The 22,108-nt window shown below is 45.6% G+C and overlaps 1 protein-coding gene across 1 annotated transcript in view; it reads left to right on the top strand.

Annotated features, from left to right (window-relative positions):
- Positions 1-19,410, top strand: part of CALHM1 (calcium homeostasis modulator 1) — a 106,312-nt gene extending 86,902 nt beyond the window's left edge. Inside the window, exon 2 of the mRNA XM_078641172.1 lies at positions 18,399-19,410. Within this exon, the coding sequence (XP_078497298.1) occupies positions 18,399-18,863 (465 nt within the window). The 3' untranslated portion in view covers positions 18,864-19,410. The remainder of the gene's footprint in view (positions 1-18,398) is intronic.
- Positions 19,411-22,108: the final 2,698 nt, after the last annotated feature.

Here is a 22,108-nt window from a genome sequence, read left to right as displayed (position 1 = left end):
AATCTTCGAAAAATAAGACCGGCACATACAACAATAATATTAGTCTATTCTTTAGGTGATATTTTCACCTCTTTATCCAGACTATCCCAGGCTATCACCGTAGAGAAATTTGTCAGAAAGAAAGGTAACATAACACCTCAGACTTCGATAAGGGACGCCTTATTTAGAGTTTGTGGGAAGGATACTCCGTCAAAACATGGCGGATATCCCATCTATAATGATTACAAGTGCCATAGGCTATAATCCACCTCTTGTGCAATGGAATATCCCTTCCACCAAACTCAAAATAAGGCCCTTAGGGCCCTATGTATGAACACATTTTCCCATCGACACAGAATGGGTAAAACTCTTTGATACAACTGGACCTTAGTTTCTTAGAGCCACTTCTTACAAAGGTGTTCACAGGGGCATGCTGGTAGGATGGCCTTGGACGGATATCAGGTGTTGTGCTATTCTCTCTGTTCCTGTATATGACAATTGTCTATCTCTCTTTCTACTTGCATCACTTTGTTTTGCCCTTAGTTTTCGATACCCCAAATCACAACCGGTTTAGTTGTATCGGCGCTTTACCTTACATTTAAATGTATCTCAGTTAAAAATCTTCATCTGTTAGAAAGGCTTCAGACAGACACGAGTGGTTTATTTGTGAGAAACAAAGAGTAAAGACCTGGAGGCTCTGTCTGGATGACTAGTGGTGATTCTTATCTGCCACCCACGTCTGGACTTCTGTCCTGACAGTAATAATTTAGTCTTACAACATTGCTGCATTGCCCGGGGGAGGTATGCATTACCTGCCCTTTTGCTTCCTGAAGCAGAACTAAAGGAGTACTTTGTAGCTGACTAATACTATCTTCTATTAAATCTCAATGGATTGAAACGCCATACCATTCTGGACTGTAGGGACCACATTAAAGACTGTCGCAGTAGGATAAACACATACTCCCTCAACAATCAGTTTACATTTGCATTTACTGTTTTTCTACCACTGGGGTCAGGTTAAAGATTGCATGAGAAACCTGCCTTACCGCCCTCTGCTGATAATCATCTGTCGCAATAATGACTAGGCGCACCTCCAACACCTCTGTGCATTCTTCCACCAGGCAGTCACGTAGCAGACATTTAAAATATCATTTAAGCATTTTTCTCTGGTAAGAGTGGATTTTTTAATATTTACACAGATTTTTGTCACATTGGTACAGTAAAATATGTGGTCTTAAAATACTAATTTACAGGAGCAACTTTACCTGTAAATGTGGTACACAGGCCGCCAGGGTGGGGGCGGTTTTGGGCCCCTGGGGAGCCGTTTTTGTTACCACGGGCCGGCAATATCGACCCACTGTAATAAAATCGGCCAAGACAGGCCCAAGCAAACAGCTCGGCCGCACCCCGCAACACCCTCTAGGGGGGCCGGCCGAGCAGTTTGCCAGGGCCGGATTCAGTTCCCAGTCTGGCTCTGGTGGTGCAAGCGGATTTTGGCTGTCAACTGGAAACAGCAAAATGTGTCTTGAATGATTATGCATGGGCTGGAGTGAGGTGAGGTATTTACCGCAGTGATACATAATACTCCAAGAGCCAGTGTTTAACTGGAGAGGTGCATATATCATATTATGGGCTGACACCTGCAAAAAGAGGAATGACATGTGAAAAGTGGTGCTTCCCATTCCTATTTCTGCAAAAGAGAGTGTCCCCATATTTTCCTGCAGGAAATGTCAGCAGGTTACAAATGCCGAAATTTACTGGGAGAAATATGCATGGGGTGTGGTAATTACCACAATGCTCGTATTTCTGTACGCTTTGCAAACTCTTGTTTGTGAAGGGATCAGGTTCATTTTTCTGCCTGGGTGCCTCAGTGGTAAATAAGGAGGTAGCAATACGTGTAAATGGTTCCTGGTGCTGGCACCACTTATCACTTATGAAAGATATAGGTTTCCTGTATCTAGGGTCACTGCACTTAAGATCTATAAGTCGCCCCTACAGCAGGCCTTTTCAATCCTGAGGGCAGGGTGCTTGGTTTTAAGTGTGAGGGTGTGCCTGCATGAGCAGGACACCCCTACAACTTTCGGAGTCCTTTCGCCCGGGTTGTAAGTGAAGACAGTTATATAACATATAGAGGGGCACCATGTCATTAGGCAATGACCATCTTGAAACTGGCTGTAATGAACTTTGTCATGTTTGGTATCAAACATGTTGGAATCATACCCCCCCACACCGTAAACAGTGAGGGAGGTATGATTCCAAACACTGTAAAGGCCCTCCGTCAGGTCCTCAGTGCTCCCAGTACCAGTCTTCTAGACCCAAACAGCAGAACATGGCTGCTGCTGACCAGAGACACGATTCTGCCCTCCTGCTGCTGAGCCAAGCTCGAGCAGGGGAAGGCAGAACAATAGCAACCTGTCACAGGAGATGTGACCGCCTCCCAGACATGGTTTACTGTGTTGGGGCAGGGTGGGAGCGCTTGCAAATTGCCACATAGTCTGCGTGCAGGGCACATTTGGTGCCCTCCATGCATAGTCCAGGGCAAACCAGTTCAGGGAGCCATTGGCTCCCACTCTGGTGCGAAACTGGACAAAGGACAGAGGAGTTTCCTCCCCCTTGTCCAGCACCTCCTTAGGGTGGGAACCATGTATCGTCACAAACCTTTCCTTAGGGTATTTAAGGGCTTACCTGTGGGTGGGTCCCTAGGTTCATCGTGTCCCTAGATTCGTCATGGGACACAATACAATTCAGACACCACTTCATCTTCGACCGTTTGGGCACTCTGGACTTCGCTGAACTTTGCTCTTTGCATCAAGGCTTCAACCGGGAAGACTCTTGCTGCTCCTGAACTCTTTGCCCTCCTCGTCTGCTGCAACGTCCGTGCCTGTGCTCCATACAGGAACCCATCCAGGTCCTGTAAACTTCCAAGACACCTGAAGTAATCTCCCTTGTAGTGAAGGAGTCACTTCCCTGCATTCGCAGGCACCAAAACTAAGCTGATCAGTCTGCTGATCCTGAGGTCCTACGGACTCCGGAAGGCTCAGCAACACACGTGGTGGTTTTTCATATCCCTCAAGGCCTACCCTGTCCTCTGACCAAATTTGAGGCCAGTATCCCTCGTCGGAGCCGCGGGAAACAAATCCCTGTGCACAGCATCGACTAGTAGTTGCAAAGGCTTGCTGGCTTCCTTCCATCAAGATCTTTGAGCTCCAAGTAGCCACAATCTCAAGCATCTCCATCAACCAAGATCTTTGTCCTCACCACATCACTTGCACTGTGGGCGTACATCTTTGGTGAGCTGCTCAAGGTCCTCTGCCACTCCAGTATCACCAGCCAGTGGGTCCTCTTCAGGGTCACTTTTGTATTCTCTTGGGCTCCTCTGATTGCTCAGGGTCTGCCCTGACTCCTCTGCTTGTGGTGAGTCTTCTGGACCTTGCTGGTCACGACATTGCACCTTCATCTACTTCCATGTTGGTTGCAGTTGCCAAGGCTTGTTGGTGCTCCAGCCGGACACCAACCCCTCAACGCTCAACAACCGACGTGGGACAGCTCATGAATGGCTCCTGGTCCTCCACAGCACCACCTAGACCTCACAGCAACAGGTCCAAGGGCACGGTCATCTCTTTTACAACACCCGACGTTGGTGGGCATTCATCTTCTGTGCCTCCTGGTCACTTCCAAGTGGCATAGACTCTGTCCCCTCTGTTTTCAGGTACTTCTCAACTTGAATCCACCGTGCACTTTCACTGTCTCCAGCAGCAGCATCTTCCGGAAGTCTCCCATTGAGTTTGACAACGGTTTACGACACCAATCCACACCTGGGGCAGGTGTCCTGGTTCCCAAGGTATCCACAGGTGGGGTGGCTCTCCAACGTTCTGTCTTCCACGGGGTATCTTCAGGGTCCATTGGGAAGGGTCCTTCTTCTTAGAAATTGCAAGCGTGAATTACACTTTGATTTGTACGGAGAACGCAGTTGTGTTCCTACAGTGCACACGACCTCCGCGGGGCTCCTAGATACTCACCTTGGGTCCCCTTCACTTCTACGTCCTCTGACTATTGTCTTGACTTGAGTCGTGGTTCGCATACCAATATTTTAGTATATGGTTTGGTCTCCCCTTCAAGACCACTGTGTATTCTGTGCTACTTACCTGTTTCTATTGCAAAGTATTGTGTGTATTGTGTACACCTTCGGCTAGGAGATATCTCTATATGTTAGTGAGTGTCTTTTAATAATTGCACATTTTTATAAATACACTGGGTGGTTCTTTCACATTTAATCTACATATATAAGATTGCATACTAGTAAAACAAGCAGCTTTACACTCCTTCTGGAAAAAGCCTGAAGGCTGCTCTCCACGGCTATCACTTAGAGAGCTTTCTAAGGTTGTCTAATACCACTAAAATCACTATAAAGTTTGTCTGGATCTGTGCAAGGTGTCCACTTACATAAGTGTACAACATGTACTAAGCCAGCCTCTTACAAATCCTCAGAGGCATTTTCCTCATTCTAGGTGTGCTGCAGAATACAGCACACTTGGAAAGAGGAACCTGAGGATCGCCAGGTCCAGATCCGTGTCTGACACGTTACAGGTGTGGAGCCGGAGCAACTAGAGGATCTAAATGCCCGATTAAGAGAACAGGAACTCTGAATGTGTGATTCGAAACAAACTTCCTCACTTGTAAAACCCCAGGATTAGTTGGGCTGACTATTGAGTTTTATAAAGCTTATGAGGCACCACTGACCCCCAAGCTATTAGAGATGTACACTGCCATTCTTACTGTAGGATGGCTGCCTTCAATCAATCAGGTTCCTTATAAAGCGTGACTACTCATCCATTGGGTCTCATGGAACTGATTGGTGGGCGGGAGTGGATCTGGGGTTCAGTGGAAGAGCCAGATTTTGAGGTCCTTCCTGAAGTGCTGCAGTGATGGTAATTGCCTGAGGTGCAGAGGCAAGGAGTTCCAGGTCTTCGCAGAGAGGTAAGAGAAGGATCTTCCTCCAGCCGAGGTCTTGCGGATCTGTGGGATGGTGGCCAGGGCCAGTTGGGCAGAGTGGAGATGTCTGGTGGGAGTGTAGAAGGAGAGGTGTGGTTGGGGTATGCAGGTCCGGCGTTGTGGAGGTCTTTGTAGGTGTGTGTGAAGAGCTTGAATGTAATTCTTTTCTTGATAGGTAGCCAATAAAGGTCTCTTAGGTGGTCGGTGATGTGGCTGTGGCATGGGATGTTCAGGATGAGTCTGGTGGAGGCGTTCTGTATGTTCTGCAGTTTATTTAGGAGTTTCTGGGTGGTGCTGGTGTAGAGTGCATTGCTGTAGTCGAGTCTGCTGCTGACGAGCGCATGGGTGACCGTAATCCTAGACTCGGCTGGGATCCACTTGAAAATCTTACAAAGCAGGTGGAGCATGAGGAAGCAGGAGGGTGAAGCAGCATTGGTTTGGCAGTTTATTGAGAGTGAGGAGTCTAAGATGATGTTGAAGTTTTGTGTGTGATCCGTGGGTGTGGGGGGTTCCGAGTGCTGTGGACCACCAGGAGTCGTCCCAGACAGAGGGGGTGGAGCACAGGATAAGGACTTTGGTGGTCTTGTCTGAATTAAGTTTGAGGCAGCTCTCCTTCATCCAGATGGCGACTGCCTTCATCCCACTGTGGAATTTGCTCTTGGCGGCTGTGGGTTCATCTGTGAGGGAGAGAATCAGCTGGGAGTTGTTGGCTTAGGAGACGATGTTGAGTCCATGGCTTCTGACGATGGCTGCAAGCTGGGCCATGTAGATGTTGAAGAGGGTGGGGCTCAGTGAGGATCCCAGAGGCACTCCGCAGCTGATCTCTGTGGGTTTTGAGTTAAAAAGTGGAGGTCTGACACTCTGTGTTCAGCCGGTGAGGAAGGAGCAGATGCATTCTAGGGCTTTGTCACGAATGCGGGCGTCATGGAGTCTTGCATAGAGGGTTTGGTGGGTGATGAGGTCGAAGGCTGCTGAGAGGATCAGGAGGATGAAAGCAGCATTTTTGCCTCAGTTGAAGAGGTTGCAGGTGTCGTCTGTAGCGGCAAGGAGAGCGGTCTCAGTGATGTGGTTGCTTCTGAAGCCCAATTGGGAGAGGTCCAGGATGTGTTGATTTTGATGAACTCGGAGACTTGGGCGTTGATAGCTTTCTCAATGACTTTGGCTGGGAAGGGGAGCAGAGAGATGAATCTGTAGTTCTTGAGGTGTGTTGGGTTGGCAGAGGGTTTCTTCAGCAGAGAGTTGATATCTGCATGCTTCCAGTCTTCAGAGAAGGTGGCAAACTCAATGGAGCACTTCATGTCAGGTGCAATGGAGGTGCCGACTCTGTTGAAGATGTGGTGATGTTAGGGATCAGAGGGGGGTCCGGAGTGGATGCTCTTCATGATCCTGAGGGTTGTCAGAGGTGAGGGTGGTCCATTTGGGCAAGGTCTGCTGGGGTCTGGAGCCAAAGGGTATGGTGGTTGCCGATGGGGTGGGTGGGTCTTGGGTTGCGAAGCTGTCATAGATCACCTTGACCTTGCGGTGGAAGAAGGTGGTGAGGTTGTTGCAGAGCTCTTGAGAGGAGGGAATGTCTGCTATCTCTGTGCTGGGCTTGGTGAATTCTTCCACCGTGAAGAGTTCTTTGCTGTTTTGTGTGTTGTATTGATGCATTCCTGTATTTCTGCTTTCGTTATTGTTCTGATGAGGTGGTGGTGTGCGGTGATGGCGGTTTTGAAGGCTACATGGTTTGCCACAATCTTGCTGCTCCTCCATCTTTTCTCAAGCCGTCTGCAGATGCACCTGGACTCTTGGAGGGCAGAAAAGATCCAGCTGGCTTTCTTGGAGGGCTGCTTGCCTGAGGGTTTCCTGAGGGGAGCAAGTGTATTGACACAGTCGAAGATCCAACAGTGGAGGTTGTGTGCTGAGGTGTTAGTGTCCGTGGATGTCGGTGAGGGGGTTTGCTGAGGGAGGTATTGAGCTGGTCTTCAGTAACCTTGTTCCAGCTTCTGCGGGGATCGCGGTGGGCGTTTTGGCATACAGTGGGTTTGGTGAAGGAGAAGTGGACCCAGTGGTGGTCAGTACAGTGTGGCTCAGAAGTTTGGCTGACAGAGATGTTGTTGCTTGCAGAGAATATGGGGTTGAGCATGTGTCCTGCTGAGTGGGTTAGAGATGTGACCAGTTGTCTGCATACAAGGGGGCCACGGAGGGGGGCGTGCAGGTTGGTCTGGATCTGGAAGCGGAGGTGCTCCATGTCAGATGAGTGGTCTGGTAGCGGGATGTGAGGCAGAGGTTTTTTTTGTGTATGATGGCGATGCCTGGAACCCATAGCAAGGGTGAAAATTGGGCAACAAGCATCGCCCCTGTTTCCAGTCCGCAGGGGCACATGTCAGGGCTGAGCCCCTCTCTTCCCTGCTCTTCGCCCTGGTGATAGAGCCTCTGGCGCACAGAGGCTCCAACAGGCAGGTCATGAATTGTGCATACAGATGGAAGACTCACATAGTCTCCTTATATGCCAACGATGTCCTCATCTGGTACAAGGACATCAGGTCGGACATTGCTAAGATAGCAAACATCCTACACGCCTTTAGATCCTCTTTGGGACTGGGGATAAGTTAGGCACAGGCTTGCTTGTTTCTGATCCATCAGGATTACCCCCCACAGCATGTCGTGATAGGCTCTCAGGGCTTCGCTGGGAGCCCTGCACTTTCCTCAACCTGAGCATCAATGTTTACCACACGACCCAAGATCTCCTAGGAGGAAATCTAATGAAGGTGATCGCTTCTCTCTGTCCTCAAATCACATTCTGGTGTTCCCTCCTAATTTCAGTGCAGGGCAGATTTTCTGTCTCCAAGATGGGGATGCTTCCGTGTCTATTGTATTATTTTACTAATTTACCAGTGAGCATCCTCCGTAGCACATTACAAACATTACACACTATGCTCTGTGGCCTCATCTGGAATAAGGGCAGGTGCATGGTGGCCCTGCCCAAACTGCAACTCCCCATGGAGAGGGGTGGGCTCAGCTCCCTGAACTTTGAATATTACTACTTGGTGGCACAGCTACAGTGGCCCACCACTGGCTTGCGGGAAGACACATGGAGGAACTGGGACTGGTCCCTAAGAGAAATTCGCTATGGTTGGTGCAGGAATTGTTTCTCCCTAGGGTGGTGCTCCCCTCTCCAGCTAGTGATCTGCTACCGGTGGCATATGCCAACTGTGGGAGAGCCCTGCGTCTCATTACATATATGCCTTTGTAAGCCCCTGGGATCCACTTGAGTTCCATGCTAGGAGTTAGGGAGCAGATCAGTTGGGAGAGAGTGGAGCTTTGGAATGTGGCAGGTGTGAGCATGCTGGGTCACCTATTCCAGGATGGGGCCTTCATCCTCTTCGATCAGCTGGTAGACAATGCAGACCGCCTGGCGGGCCGCTTCCTGGCCTATGGGCGGCTGGCAGGTTAAATGGAGAGATTATTGGGAATAGGCAACACAGAAACTGACCCACACCTGTTGATAGAAGCAATGCATATGCAATGCATTACCTGGCTGACTAGGGTCCTCTCCCACATACTCAGGATCCCCTGGAGCCACTCAAATGGACTTGGGAGGAAAACATTGGACATTACTTGATTAACGTCCCACCCTACACTACTACAACCCTAACTACAAACCTAACCACCCGAAAATAACATATAACATAAATAAATCAAGGTCCATAATTTACATAATAAATAACAGTCATATAATTATATACAATGTATTAATGAATTCGCAAATATTATTACCAACTAACTTCCCACCCCATTCCTCTATAATCCCAACTACCCACTATGACACCATAAATTACTATAAACAATATAATACAAAATTCAAAATCAATTAAAATGTACAAACTATATTTAAAAAGAAATAAACTTTATATAAACAACAGTAATATATAAAATTAATATATCAACTAAAACACGTTGAAAAAATTAAAAAACAATATTTTTAACCATGTTATTGAAAATGATATTACAAACATCATTGTTAATTAAAACAATATTACTTACCTAAAAAACAATATTTGTGCATCATAATATTTGTATATCACAACATTTATTTTCCAATATTTCTGCCTCCTGATATTTTTAAATCGATATTTTGTTCTAACACCGGTTTCCAGGGCTAACCTTACCCACTTTGGGCATTTTCAAATGGCTGAAGCTTTACGTGGGCTCTGAGGGCTGGATGTGTGTATGGGGAGTGCACTATACTAATATTGTTGTCCTTTTAAAGCTAACACTGAAATCTAGTTTGACGCAATCAATAACAAACTCAGAGACAAATGTCTGTTAATATCAAAGCTGAGCTTTCAGCAACCAGATAGTTGATGCATACAAAGTGTTTTGGAATTTTGTTTCCCTCCTTTAAAGTGTGCCCCAGATGATAAATGTAAACCCAGCAGACCTATCAAACAGGCTGCAACAATGTCATTTCAAAAAGGATACTCAGCCCCAACCGGTGGTCACTCTAAACCAGTTCTGTGGCAGCTCTTCTTCCCACTGGGGTTGATGCCTGGCTGACAAGAACAACAAAAGAGGAGGCAATCCCACGTGTGAGCTACATCTGTCCACCCTGTTAAGGGTAGGACAACTCCTCCCAACACCCAAGGCTCATCGTCTTTGTCTTGGTAGCAATTTACACCTCACCACATGGATGTCATCAAGCTGCTAGGTGAATACTTTGTGAAAGGTCTCCAAAGGTTTAGGAAGACAAAAGATAATATTTCTAAACTACCTTTTCTCTAATACTTAGATAAAATTCAACTTTACCATTGAATTTGATTTGTTTAACTATTAATTCTATCCTGCAGCTGCTGAGACTCTAGGATGCCTTCGGTGAAGTCTCCGGTCTCGGGATCAATGTCCGCAAATTATTAGTGTTCCCATAGGGAGGGTTCATTGGGAAGCAGTTGCATCAGATACCAGATGTGGGACTCCGGTGGGAACTGGAAGGATTCTGGTATTTCGGGATTTGGGTAACTAATACTGAAGCCCAACACCAGCTTCAGGATGTGTATAGGGTACTGACCGGACTGGAGAATTCCATTACATTTTGGATTAAGCTCCCTTTATCCGTCATGGGTAAGGCAGCCATTGCAAAAATAGTTTTCTTCCAGAGATGCCTGTATTTAGTACAGAATTCCCTGTGTCCGCTGCCAGATCATTTAAATTTTTTTTTGTGAGTTGGATAGCCTGCTAGTGACTCTTTTATGTGCAGGTAAGCGCAGCAGGGTGGCACTTGCAACGCTGAAGAGGGACTTAAAAGATGGGGGGCTGGCGGTGCTGGATGTACAATTTTACTACTATGCAGCTAACCTGCTGCATACCGCCCACTGGCTCACAGGCTCGGGTAACTGGCAGAAGCGACTCCTGGGGGTTGGTCAGGAGGGGGACACCTTGCCCCAGTTACTAAGGTCGGGCAGAAGATCAGAGCACCCACTGTCGTATCTGGTTATTCATACAGCACAGCTATGGGAAAAAGTGGTCCAGACGTTGGTTCGCAGGGCTCCCTCCAGTAGGGCATTGAAGTTGTGGGACCTGGCACTCTTTCAAAATATTGACTCTAGCATGTCTATGGAGCAGTAGAGAGAGGGCGGCTGTCGAGAGGTGGGGGACCTGTATCCAGGGGACACCTTCATATCCTTTCAAGATGCACAGGATCCTTTTGGAGTGGGGCCAGCACATTTCCTTCATTATGCCGAGTTGGAGAATGTGGCAAGGGAGTCATGGACAGATTTTCCATCAGCCCCTTGCCCCTCAGGAGTCCTTGATGGGTTCATAGGGTGGGCGGGGGAGGATCCATCTCATCACACATTTTTAAAGAGCCTTTGGAAGTGATATGCAGCCACGACATTACCCGGCACGGAGAGCCTGGGAGAGGGAGCTGTTCACACCCATCTCTGATCTTGACTGGGAAATTGCATTACATCTTGTTCGCAATGTGTCCTGTAATAACAGGTTTAAGCTTCTGCATTTCTTTTATCTCCATCATGCATATGTTACTCCATGTGGCCTTAATAAAATAGACACAAGGAGGGGGGTTGTCTGTGCACAATGTGGGGTGGTTGGGGCCACTTTTCTGCATCTGGACTGGGAATGTGCCCAGGTCCAAACGTATTGGGCACATGTGGTGCCACGCATAGAATCGGCTAAAGGAATTAGCATTTTGCTGACACCACAGGCCTGCCTCCTGGGCATGGTGAAGCGACCCAGTGGACGCAAGATCCCCTATCAGATAGCCCAGCTGGCCTTTTTGATGGCAAAGAGACGGGTAGCCATTATCTGGTTGGGGTTAAGGCCAAATGCTAACACATTGGTTGAGTGATCTGCTAGATTGGGGGGTAGCAGAGGAACAGCACATGTGGCTTTCACATAATGATGGGGGTGTCTGAAGCTATAAGGCAAAAGGGCCCAACTGTGGGGTATGTTTAACGATGATGATCATTCCAGTGAGGATGGGTGTGAGACAGAGGATTGAAAGCTCTGTACCTGCACTTGTTGTTTCCTAGACAACCAAGTGGTCAGTGATGTTTGTTTATATGATATTTGCTAGACGTCTTGGTTCATGTATTATTATTGTCTTGAAAGAGCCTCGGGCAAATGGATATTTCCACATAAGTCTTTAATTGTCTTATTCAATCTTATATGCTCCCAGTGTATGTCATATGATGAATCCAGTCTAATACTGTCATGGTGCACTGTATAGTTTGTTGTTTTCATTCAAAATCAATAAAATATAGTTTTAAAAATAAGTATTAAAAAGAGTCCTCAAAATATTTCCGTAGCTGCTTTCTAAGCAGAGATAACATTTAGCAAACGTAATATTGTATCCTGATGCTCTTGCGTAAGTTACGACTTTGTCTTAGCTCAGCAAGGTGTGCTTTCCACCCACAGGTGACACATGTGAACTTGTTTCAATGCACCAGCGATGAAAGTCAAAGACAGGTTATTGTAGTCCCGCAAAACACTATTCAACATGTTATTGAGAATAGAGATGTTGCTTTTGGGTTACTAATAATTCCATAAAGGGATTAGTGGCACCGTGATAACAGTAACAAATCTCATTTCGTTATTCACAATATCACACCCACTGTACCAAGAAGAATTAACACTTTTAAGTTAAAAGTATTACTACAGGAATAATCTGTTTCTTAGTACATCTAAAAGAAATACACAAAATATTATAAAAACAGCAAAAGACACGTTATACATAACAAGAATAAAATGAAAATTTCAAACATGGTTAAAATGTCATTAAAATGTCATCTAGAAACATCTACTTCTATTTGCTACACTAAGAGAGCATGGAAGGCAGAGCAACTTGTAGTCTAGAGTTTCTTAGGAAGATGCAAAGTCTGTATTATCAGTGGAGGCGTGAAACTATGTATCCCATAAAGGGCAAACACACGCTGCGGTCTTTCTCCGGGAGTCTTTGTTTTATTGGCTGCAGGCGAGATGTAGCTTCTGTAAAGTGCAAAGTGTGCTGGCAGTAGGCGAATCCATCTCTGGCAGAATCTCGGTGATAATCTGGGTGAAGAACCTTTCCTGACAATTGGTCAAGTGATAGTCCTTATATGCTAAATCGTATCAGAAACTGGAATTTCTGACATAAGTTTAGGAATGTCTGACATTGATTAGGTGCATTAAATGTGCGTCCCTGATGTTCTCTTATGAACTTATAAGGAAAAAGAATGTTAATTCAGACACATTATTTCAGCCATATGTCTGTATTTGTGCCTAGTTAACCGACATGGTGGAAATTAGACATTTGACCCAAATGAATTTCGTATCTATGTAATCTATCGAGTGACTTTACGCTTTCACAGTTTTTAGACAGATACGGTCAGACAACATCTGCATCTAATAGCAGACACAACAATAATTCTGCATAAATCAGGAAAGATTGGAAAGATGGCGACCTCTATTAGCCAAGATGGAGTCGGGCCTACATATGATTGAGTCAGCCCTTAAGCGCTTTATGTCAGTGCTTTCCTTTAGAACGGCCAACCCTACTAGAGTGAAAACAGTTTTGAGGAGCTAGTTGCTGTAAGGACATGTTTAACATTGACCTTTACACGTCCTACTTTTAAATATCATCACCCTGCCATAATCTACAGTAAGGCTTAGTCAGAGGTGACTTGCAAATATTTAAAAGGAGGGATTTAGGCCTGTCAAAAATGGTTATTTTGACATGTTAAATTTGCAGTTTAAACTTACACCACTGTGCTACTTATAACATTAAGGGAGTAGCCAGAAAATGTAAATCCCCCCTCGAGCCAAAGCTATTATCGCACCTAGCAAGCACAGCAAGTGAGTCTGAGCCTCCATTGAAGAGCTCCCTTGTCTCTTCAATCCAAGCATCAATCCATTCACCTTTTTACCCTTCCATTCATGGTCTGATATCCACCATTTCAACTTTGCATTCTATCATCTATTCATTCTCTCATTCATCACACCTTTCACCATTCCATGCATGAATTGGCCGTTCCATCCATTCGTTCACGCATCTATTATGCATGCATCCATCCACACATCCATCTACCCCACATCCATCCTTTGACTTACCCTCCCTTCAATAAACCTTTCCTCCATCAATTGATCTTTTTATCCAACCATACATCTATCTACCCATCCAGTCAGATTTATATTTGCTCTGTCGTTGTTTCAATTGTCCATCCACTCACCCATCCTTTTGCCACCTCCATCTACCCATCCACCCCCAGTCTTCCATCCATCCACCAACTCATTCATCCATTCTACCACATTTCCTACCTTTCTTTCCCCCTACCTTACTTCCACCCTTCCTCCCTTCCACCCTTCCATCCTTTTTATGTAAACCAATTGTTTGTTCTTTCTTACAGCATTAAATAAGAGCTTTTGTCTGCTGAATTGCAGACAGAAGAGGCCCATAAAAACCCTACCATCGCTGTAGCTGCTAAAGCAGAGGATTCATTACGCCTCTGCATGGTATGCCCGCAGTCAAGTTTGTCCTGTCACTGCACTGGGTACCACAATGTGTGCTGCAGCACACTGGTGACATTTAACTTACAGGGAGAGGGTAAGCTGTGAGTACCATACACTAGGGGCTTATTGGTAAATTAAACATGCCAGTCTGGATTATACTAATTTTACCATGTTGAAAGGAAGGGCACAAGTACTTTACTGCTGGTTAGCAGGTGTAAAATGCACATAGTTCTTTAGCTGTAAAAATAGGGTTCAGCAAAAAGGCCAAAACATTTGGGGTGATCCTGTAGTAAGGGCAGATTATGAGCAGTAACTACTGCCCTTCCACTCACTAATATAAGGGACCTACTGATGGCCCCCAAAAGAATACGTACCCAGCTGTCCCAGCTACTTAAAGTGGCGAGATAATGTTAAATGTGATACTTAGAAAACGACAAAATGTAACAGCGCACCAGCATTAGTCTCTGTAGTGGCTTTGATTGTAAAATGTGGGTCAGACATTCCAAACTGGAAGGAAGATGGAATCCAAACATTGGAAGACCTATTTCGAGATGGCACCTTACTGAACTTCCAAGTCCTGGACCAGGACTACAGAATACGAAAAGGACACATTCTGAAATGTAGCAGGCTAGTGGGATCCCTACAGGTGGAATTGGGGGGAAATGTTAGGGTCGAATCTCCTAACCCCAAAATACTGCAATGTACACATTGGGGATTGAGAGGATATCAGTTAGTCTCCAATATAAAGCACAGCTGATGGAATATAAGGCAGACCTGAGTGGGCAGCGAGAACGATGATCTCAGGGTATGGATGGAGAAATAAATGAGAGTAACTGGACCAAGATTATACAACACACAAAATGGTTCCAGGAATGCCCGTTTTAAACTACGTTCTAAGTGTTTGCATCATACATGCTTACTACCCAAGAAATTATCTAAAATGTACCTCATCATGTCAAATTGCATTTAATGCAGTAGGTGAAAGCCATTTTCTAGATCATGGTGTAGGTTTCAGTGGCAACTTGTTCGCAATGGCGGAGGAGTGTCCCCCCCCCCTGCCTGGCACAGATTCAGCAAAGGAAAAATAAAACGATGCTCTCTAGCATCGTTTTATTTTTCGTTTGCTTGCTTGTGCATGGAGGGGCGGATCATGGGAGGGAGAGGAGGCGTGCTTGTGCCGGCCATCTCAGGCCCACCAAAACACACATGCGTACTTAGGTTTCTCCAGCCCGGCTGAATGCAGCCGGGATGGAGGAACCACCACTGACTCCCTGATCTGAGCAGGGCATCTTTTCCACCTGCTCAGAATAATCCCCGCGCTACTCTGCAGTACAGTGATTGGCTAGGAGTCTGTCCCAGGGGCTGCTGGGACCCAGGCAAAGGCCAGCAGGAACAACGCGACGCTGGAGGTGGCTGGCGGCATCAGGTACGTTTTTATCATTTTTATTAAACGCCTACCCGGCTCTTCTCCCCCACCCCGCGCTCCCCCCACCCGCCTCACCACCTTTTGTAACTGGCGGCCGTCACTTAGTTTTTTCTGAGGATTACAGATTATAGCGGCTGAGGATGGGCAGGACCCCACTCATAAAAGCCTATATGTGCATTCTAGGCCTGCACACACACACAAAGAAAGATAAACTAGGAAACAGATTTTTAGGCCGTGCCCTTGTGGTTGCCAAAAGATGCAAAGCTCAAAATTGGAAGTCATTCATGAATTCGTGGCATGAGAAATGGCGTAAAATACTAGAACAATGGACAGACCTAGAGGGAGAAGTCTTGCACTTCAATAACTTAAGGGCAAAGGCAGCGGCACTGGGTTGGAAGAAAATAATTACAACCTACAGAAAGACAGCAAATATTGACAGGCCACCTTAAACTTGACATTAGAGACGAGATACCTTAAATCTTTTATGACAAAGCAACTTTTACATCTATGGGACACTGTTATTACCTGATTCTCATGTGCACAGCAATATATAGCATAAAACAGCTACCACCTATGTACCCATGCAGATAAATATAGACGCGTTGACAAACCCATGTTATTAATTTGACTGTAAACTGTCCGTTATGTATTATCAACATGTATTCAATTGTACAAACCAAAACAGTCAATAAAACCATGGAACTCTTGGGGCCTCATTATGATGGCGGTCGCAGTGAGATTGGGACCGCCCGACAAGTAGCCGGTGGTCTCACCCGCCAGATTATGATGCAACCGCCTTTTTCTATAGTGGCTTGTGCTGCGGCTCTGAAAAGGGTCAGCACTATACACAATAGTAAAAGGGATGTTTTTAAACATCCATGCACTGTGTGGCAGGCATCGTGTGGTACCAAACAACATCATTACTCGGGGCCAGTTTAAGCCCCGAACCAGTGGCAACAGCATATTTGCATTTGCATCCATGTTTTGAACCATTTTTCTTTTCAACCTTTATGTAATCCTTTTGTAATCCATGTTCATTTTCTATTTCAACCATTTAACTTTCCTCCTGCAAGGTAGTGCAATTTCCCGAGTTTCGCATGATATGGTGGGCCATCCGAACCTCTTTTTCCAATAACACGTACTGAAGCAAAGTTCATTATGTGCAGTTTATTATAACCCAATGCATTTCAGACCTCACGGGTCCTTCGTCAGGGGATAACTGTAAACAACAATCAGACATGCTTTTAAATAAACATGGATGTGTACATACACTTTTAAACATTCTCATTAGTTTTAAAAAAGACACAGTTAATCTATTCTAATGATCACCAACATGTTATCAAAACCTTCTTTTATAGGGTGGCTGCAATCTCTCTCCTCACTTTCTGTTCACCCTTTTACTCTGTCACTACTTCGTTAATTCACTCCCTCCTCTTCAACCGTTCGTCAACTCCTCCTCCCTATTAAACGATCTTATCACTATTCACAATCTCCCTCTCTCCGATGCTATTCACCCCCATATCACTGCCGTTCTGCATCATGTGGTGCCTGGCACACTATGCATGGATGTTTGGAGGGCACCACATGTGCCCTCCTGACCACATAGCGGAGGTCCACAGGGGACGGAGAACCTGGTAGGGGCCCCAAATTCCCTTTCCAACAGCCTTTCCAAAGGCTGTGGGAATTGGACATTGTAATCCCTACTGCGCACGCACCGCCCTCATTGTAGGGATTACGGTCCGACTGCCGCCCTGATGGGCTCTTTGAGCCTGTTGAAGGCAGCAGTCTTTCCCCCGCCCTCTGCACTGATTGTATGACTAAACAACTACTGCCTGAACCACGACTTCCTGAACAACGAAAGTTTAACAACGACCTATTCTGAACCACTACTTATTTTTTAACGACTTCCTGAACAACGAAAATCCTTTAAATGGCCAATTACTAATTTCTGAGACTATTTTCTTTAATATAAACAAGTTAATTCTGTGTCTTTCTTCGTATAATTGCAAATAGGAACTTGCAGTTCCAGCATAGTAATTAGCTGCATATTGATAATATTTGATCGATATATACGGTCCTACAAGGAATGCTTGGTAATTACTATTATTGACGGGCAAATGTTCTTTTCAATTGTTATTTTAAATAAGTTAAGTACCGGACAAACCTAGGAAGACACAGGACCCTTGCGCTTAGATTACAAAATGTCCGATGAGGTGTACATCAAATCTATGATAGGTGCCACTAATCTCATTATCTGAAGTAGAAATAGCAATGAGATAGAGGCACCTAATAGAGATTGAGTCACATAGGGCTCTCACTTTCAATAAAACTTGATTGACAATGGCATTAAATCAGTCTGCGCATAGTCAGCCTACAGGTGTATTCGAATGTTAGAATACACATCTAAACGATTGTATAACTAAACATTTTCGCATCTAAATGAGAAAGGCTTGACCACGTTGAACAACAAGCCAACACTGCCATCTACTGGCTAAAAGAGGTAACTATTTCCTAAACCAATTGCATCAGCAGCAGTCTTTGTTCTGACCTTCGTGGATTAGCCCTTCGTTGTTCCGTCCTTCGTTGTTCCGACCTTCGTGGATCAGCCCTCTTCGTTGTTAACTCTTCGTGGTTAAGGTAAGTCGTTATACAAACATCGTGGTTAAGGATGTTTCCCCCCTGCACTCCGTCAGCGGGCATCATAATCCGGCAGTTGTCTTGCTGCTCTAGATGTCAGGCGGACCGCCATCGATGGGCTGTCAGTGATGGTCCGCCTGACATTGTAATGAGGGCCCTAATGTTGCAACGCAATGTAAACATCTTAAAGAAATTATAACTGAAGATCCTTCATGCTTGCAGGTTAGATTGTATGCTTTCTAGTGCAAAACTCAATAAAAATGTGAATTAGTGAGCAGCAGTGAGGAGAATGGGAACCAGTGAAGTGGCAATTTATGTTGTGTAGTCCAATAAGTGAAACTAAATTTGCTGACATTCTTCCCTTTATTCTTGTATCTTCCAGGCTCTAGGCTGGACATTTGTGCTGCTTATGACGATGATGGCTTTTCTTGCGAGGTCAATCCGTCCGTGCTTCACGCAAGCCGCCTTCTTGAAGAGCAAGTACTGGTCCCATTACATCGACATCGAGCGCAAGCTCTTCGATGAAACCTGCACGGAGCATGCAAAGAGCTTTGCCAAAGTATGCATTCAGCAATTCTTCGAGACCATGAACAAGGACATGAAGCTGGTCCACCCACACCTCCAGGAGACGAAGACCTCTGAAAACGAGGAGGAAGACAAGCTCTTGGGCATCACGGACCAGGGGACCATGAACAAGCTCCTGCAGAGCTGGCATATCTGCAAGCCCCCGCTCGACCTCAACCAGGAGGTGCATCAAAATGGCAACGGGTGCATCAAAGAACACAACCAGCTCAACAACTTGACGCTGCCCAAGAAGGAGATAATAACGTACTACAGCAAAGTCTGAACTACTGGCCAGAGACACAACACAGTGCTAGGCTTGCATTTCAATTGTGCGTACGACTGACACGATGAAGATGTCAACACAACTGCATTGTGGCATCACCAGTGCCACATTCAGAAGACAGCGCTCAATGATGATCTCATGATGAGATGATTTCTTGGAAATACTCGGTAGTAAAATTATAGGAGGCATCCTGGAACTGATCTGTTTGTGCCTTTGGAGTTGGAGCTAGTGATATTTTCACGAGGAATGCTCTGATTTCACGTTGCGGAGGGTCAGGCACACGTGAGCTGGGAAGCGGGCTGATGTGTGATATCGAAACAGAAGGATTAGAGTAGTGAATTCATGAAACTTCAATATATTTAAACTGTGATAAATGATAGAGCATCATCAATGAAAAGTGGCCACTTTTAAGAGGGAGTCTATGAAATAAACTGAGAATGACTTTGCAGTATTACATAAAACTATATAAAGCCTAAGAAAAGGGCTTCAGTTGATAGGTGCTTGATCAATGTGCAGAGTGGAATAGTTGTTTGAGTACGTCTGTCCTTGCGTGGTTATGCTAGACTCTCTATTGCTCAGTACATGCCAGCTCTACTTTCTTTTGCACAATGAAGAATATTAAACATGTCACTTTAATTCGACAAATCCTTCTGCTAACACAGGTTTTCATGGTGGCTCATTTGGAGCATGTCCTATTAGTTCCATGTGCCATTTAATGCTGCCAGTTGATGATGCTCTAATAATGCATAGTTTATGTGAAATAGCACAAAGCCTGGAATACAGTAATTCAATGGCTCACTTGGCAGCTGAGTACTTCAGACCCAGGGGGGTGGGGGTGGGGAGAACACGCGGAGAAACAGTGATTGTTCAAAGAAGCAGAGTCTGATGAAAGCAAAGTGCCTTGGGGTCTTGTTGATTCCCACGCCTTCTCCTATTAAGTGATTTCATGATCTTTCAAAAACTTTGTTTTATATATTATCACTGTTAGGTGTAAGGTGATTTCAAATAACTTGGGTAGGTTACGTTAATACGCCGATAAAAAGACAATATACAGGGAGCAGGTTTTGATGCCTGCACAGAGCCATGACTCTTAACAAACACCACACCTTCTCTTCTTTGCTGACACCACGCCTTCTCTTCTTTGCTGACACCACGCCTTCTCTTCTTTGCTGACACCACACCTCATCTTCTATGCTGACACCACAACTTTTCTTCTCTGCTGACACCACACCTTCTCTTCTCTGCTGACACCACACCTTCTCCTCTCTGCTGACACCACACCTTCTCTTCTCTGCTAACACTGCACCTTCTCTTCTCTATTACAAACACCACAACTTATCTTCTCTGCTGACACCGCACCTTCTCTTCTCTGCCGACACCACATCTTCTCTTCTCTTCTGACACCACAACTTCTCTTCTCTGCCGACACCACAACTTCTCTTCTCTGCTGACACTGCACCTTCTCTCTCTGATACAAACACAGCACCTTTACTTCTCTGCTGACACTGCACCGTCTGTTCTCTGCTGACACCACAACTTCTCTTCTCTGCTAGAAACACCACCCCTTCTCTCCTCTGCTAACACTGCACCTTCTCTTCTCTGCTGACACCACAACTTATCTTCTCTGCTAACACTGCACCTTCTCTCTCTGATACAAACACAGCACCTTTACTTCTCTGCTGACACTGCACCGTCTGTTCTCTGCTGACACCACAACTTCTCTTCTCTGCTAGAAACACCACCCCTTCTCTCCTCTGCTGACACTGCACCTTCTCTTCTCTGCTGACACCACACTTTCTCTCCTCTGCTGACACTGCACCTTCTCTTCTCTACTGACACTACACTTTTTCTTCTCTGCTGACACCGCATCTTCTCTTCTCTGCTAGAAACACCACACCTTGGGCCAGATGTAGGTCGGTCGGTAACGGCCGAAAATCTGTATTTTCGGCCGTTACCGACCGGTATGTATGAATTGGTATGTAGGGGCATATTTTTACAGAATCGGTAAATTTACCGATTCGGTAAATTTACAGATTCTGTAAAATACTGAATCAGTATTTTTACCGAATCGGGAAATCTCAGATGTAGGTGGGACTCTTCAGAGTCCCAAAGGCCCTACAAATTCGGTATTTTACCACACAATCCTATTGTGTGGTAAAATACCGAATTCAGGTGTGCATGCACATGTGTGCATGCACACCTATGCCATGTGACAGACAGACATGCCCTTAGGGCATGTCTGTGTGCCACATGGCGCACATGCCAATTTTTGGGGTGCCAGAGGGTGTCAAAGTGACACCCCCTGCACCCTTGCTAAAATCTGTATTTACCGATTCTGTAATTACAGATTCGGTATTTCCCATTGATTCCTATGGGCTTCAAAGCCCATAGGAATCAATGGGAAATACCGATTCTGTAAATACAGAATCGGTAAATACCTAATTTTAACGAATCGGTATTTCCACATCTGGAAATACCTACATCTCCCCCCTTCATATTTACCGACTCTTAAATACCGAATCGGTAAAATTCGGTATTTAAGAGTCGGTAAATATGAATTACCTACATCTGGCCCCTTATTTTCTCTGCTGACACCACACCTTCTCTTCTCTGCTGACACCACACCTTCTCTTCTCTGCTGACACCACACCTTCTCCTCTCTACTGACACCGCACCTTCTCTTCCCTGCTACAAACACCACACCTTTTCTTCTCTGCTGACACCACACCTTCTCTTCTCTGCTGACACCGCACCTTCTCCTCTCTTCTGACATCACACCTTCTCTTCTCTGCTACAAACAAAACCACTTATCTTCTCTGCTGACACTGCACCTTCTCTTCCCTGCTGACACTGCACCTTCTCTTCTCTGCTACAAACACCACAAATTATCTTCTCTGCTGCCACCACATCTTCTCTTCTCTGCTGACACCACACCTTCTCTTCTCTGCCGACACCACAACTTCTCTTCTCTGCTGACACTGCACCTTGTCTTCTCTGCTACAAACACTGCATCTTCTCTTCTCTGCTGACACGGTACCTTCTCTTCTCTGCTACAAACATCACAACTTATCTTATCTGCTGACACCGCACCTTCTCTTTTCTGCCAAAAACACACCTTCTCTTCTCTGCTGACACCAAACCTTCTCTTCTCTGCGAGAAACACCACCCCTTCTCTCCTCTGCTGACACTGCACCTTCTCTTCTCTGCTGACATCACACTTTCTCTTCTCTGCTGACACCGCACCT

This window comes from Lissotriton helveticus, chromosome 5_1 (genome assembly GCF_964261635.1).
Source record: "Lissotriton helveticus chromosome 5_1, aLisHel1.1, whole genome shotgun sequence".
NCBI lineage: Eukaryota > Metazoa > Chordata > Amphibia > Caudata > Salamandridae > Lissotriton > Lissotriton helveticus.
This window is presented reverse-complemented; position numbering and strand designations above follow the sequence as displayed.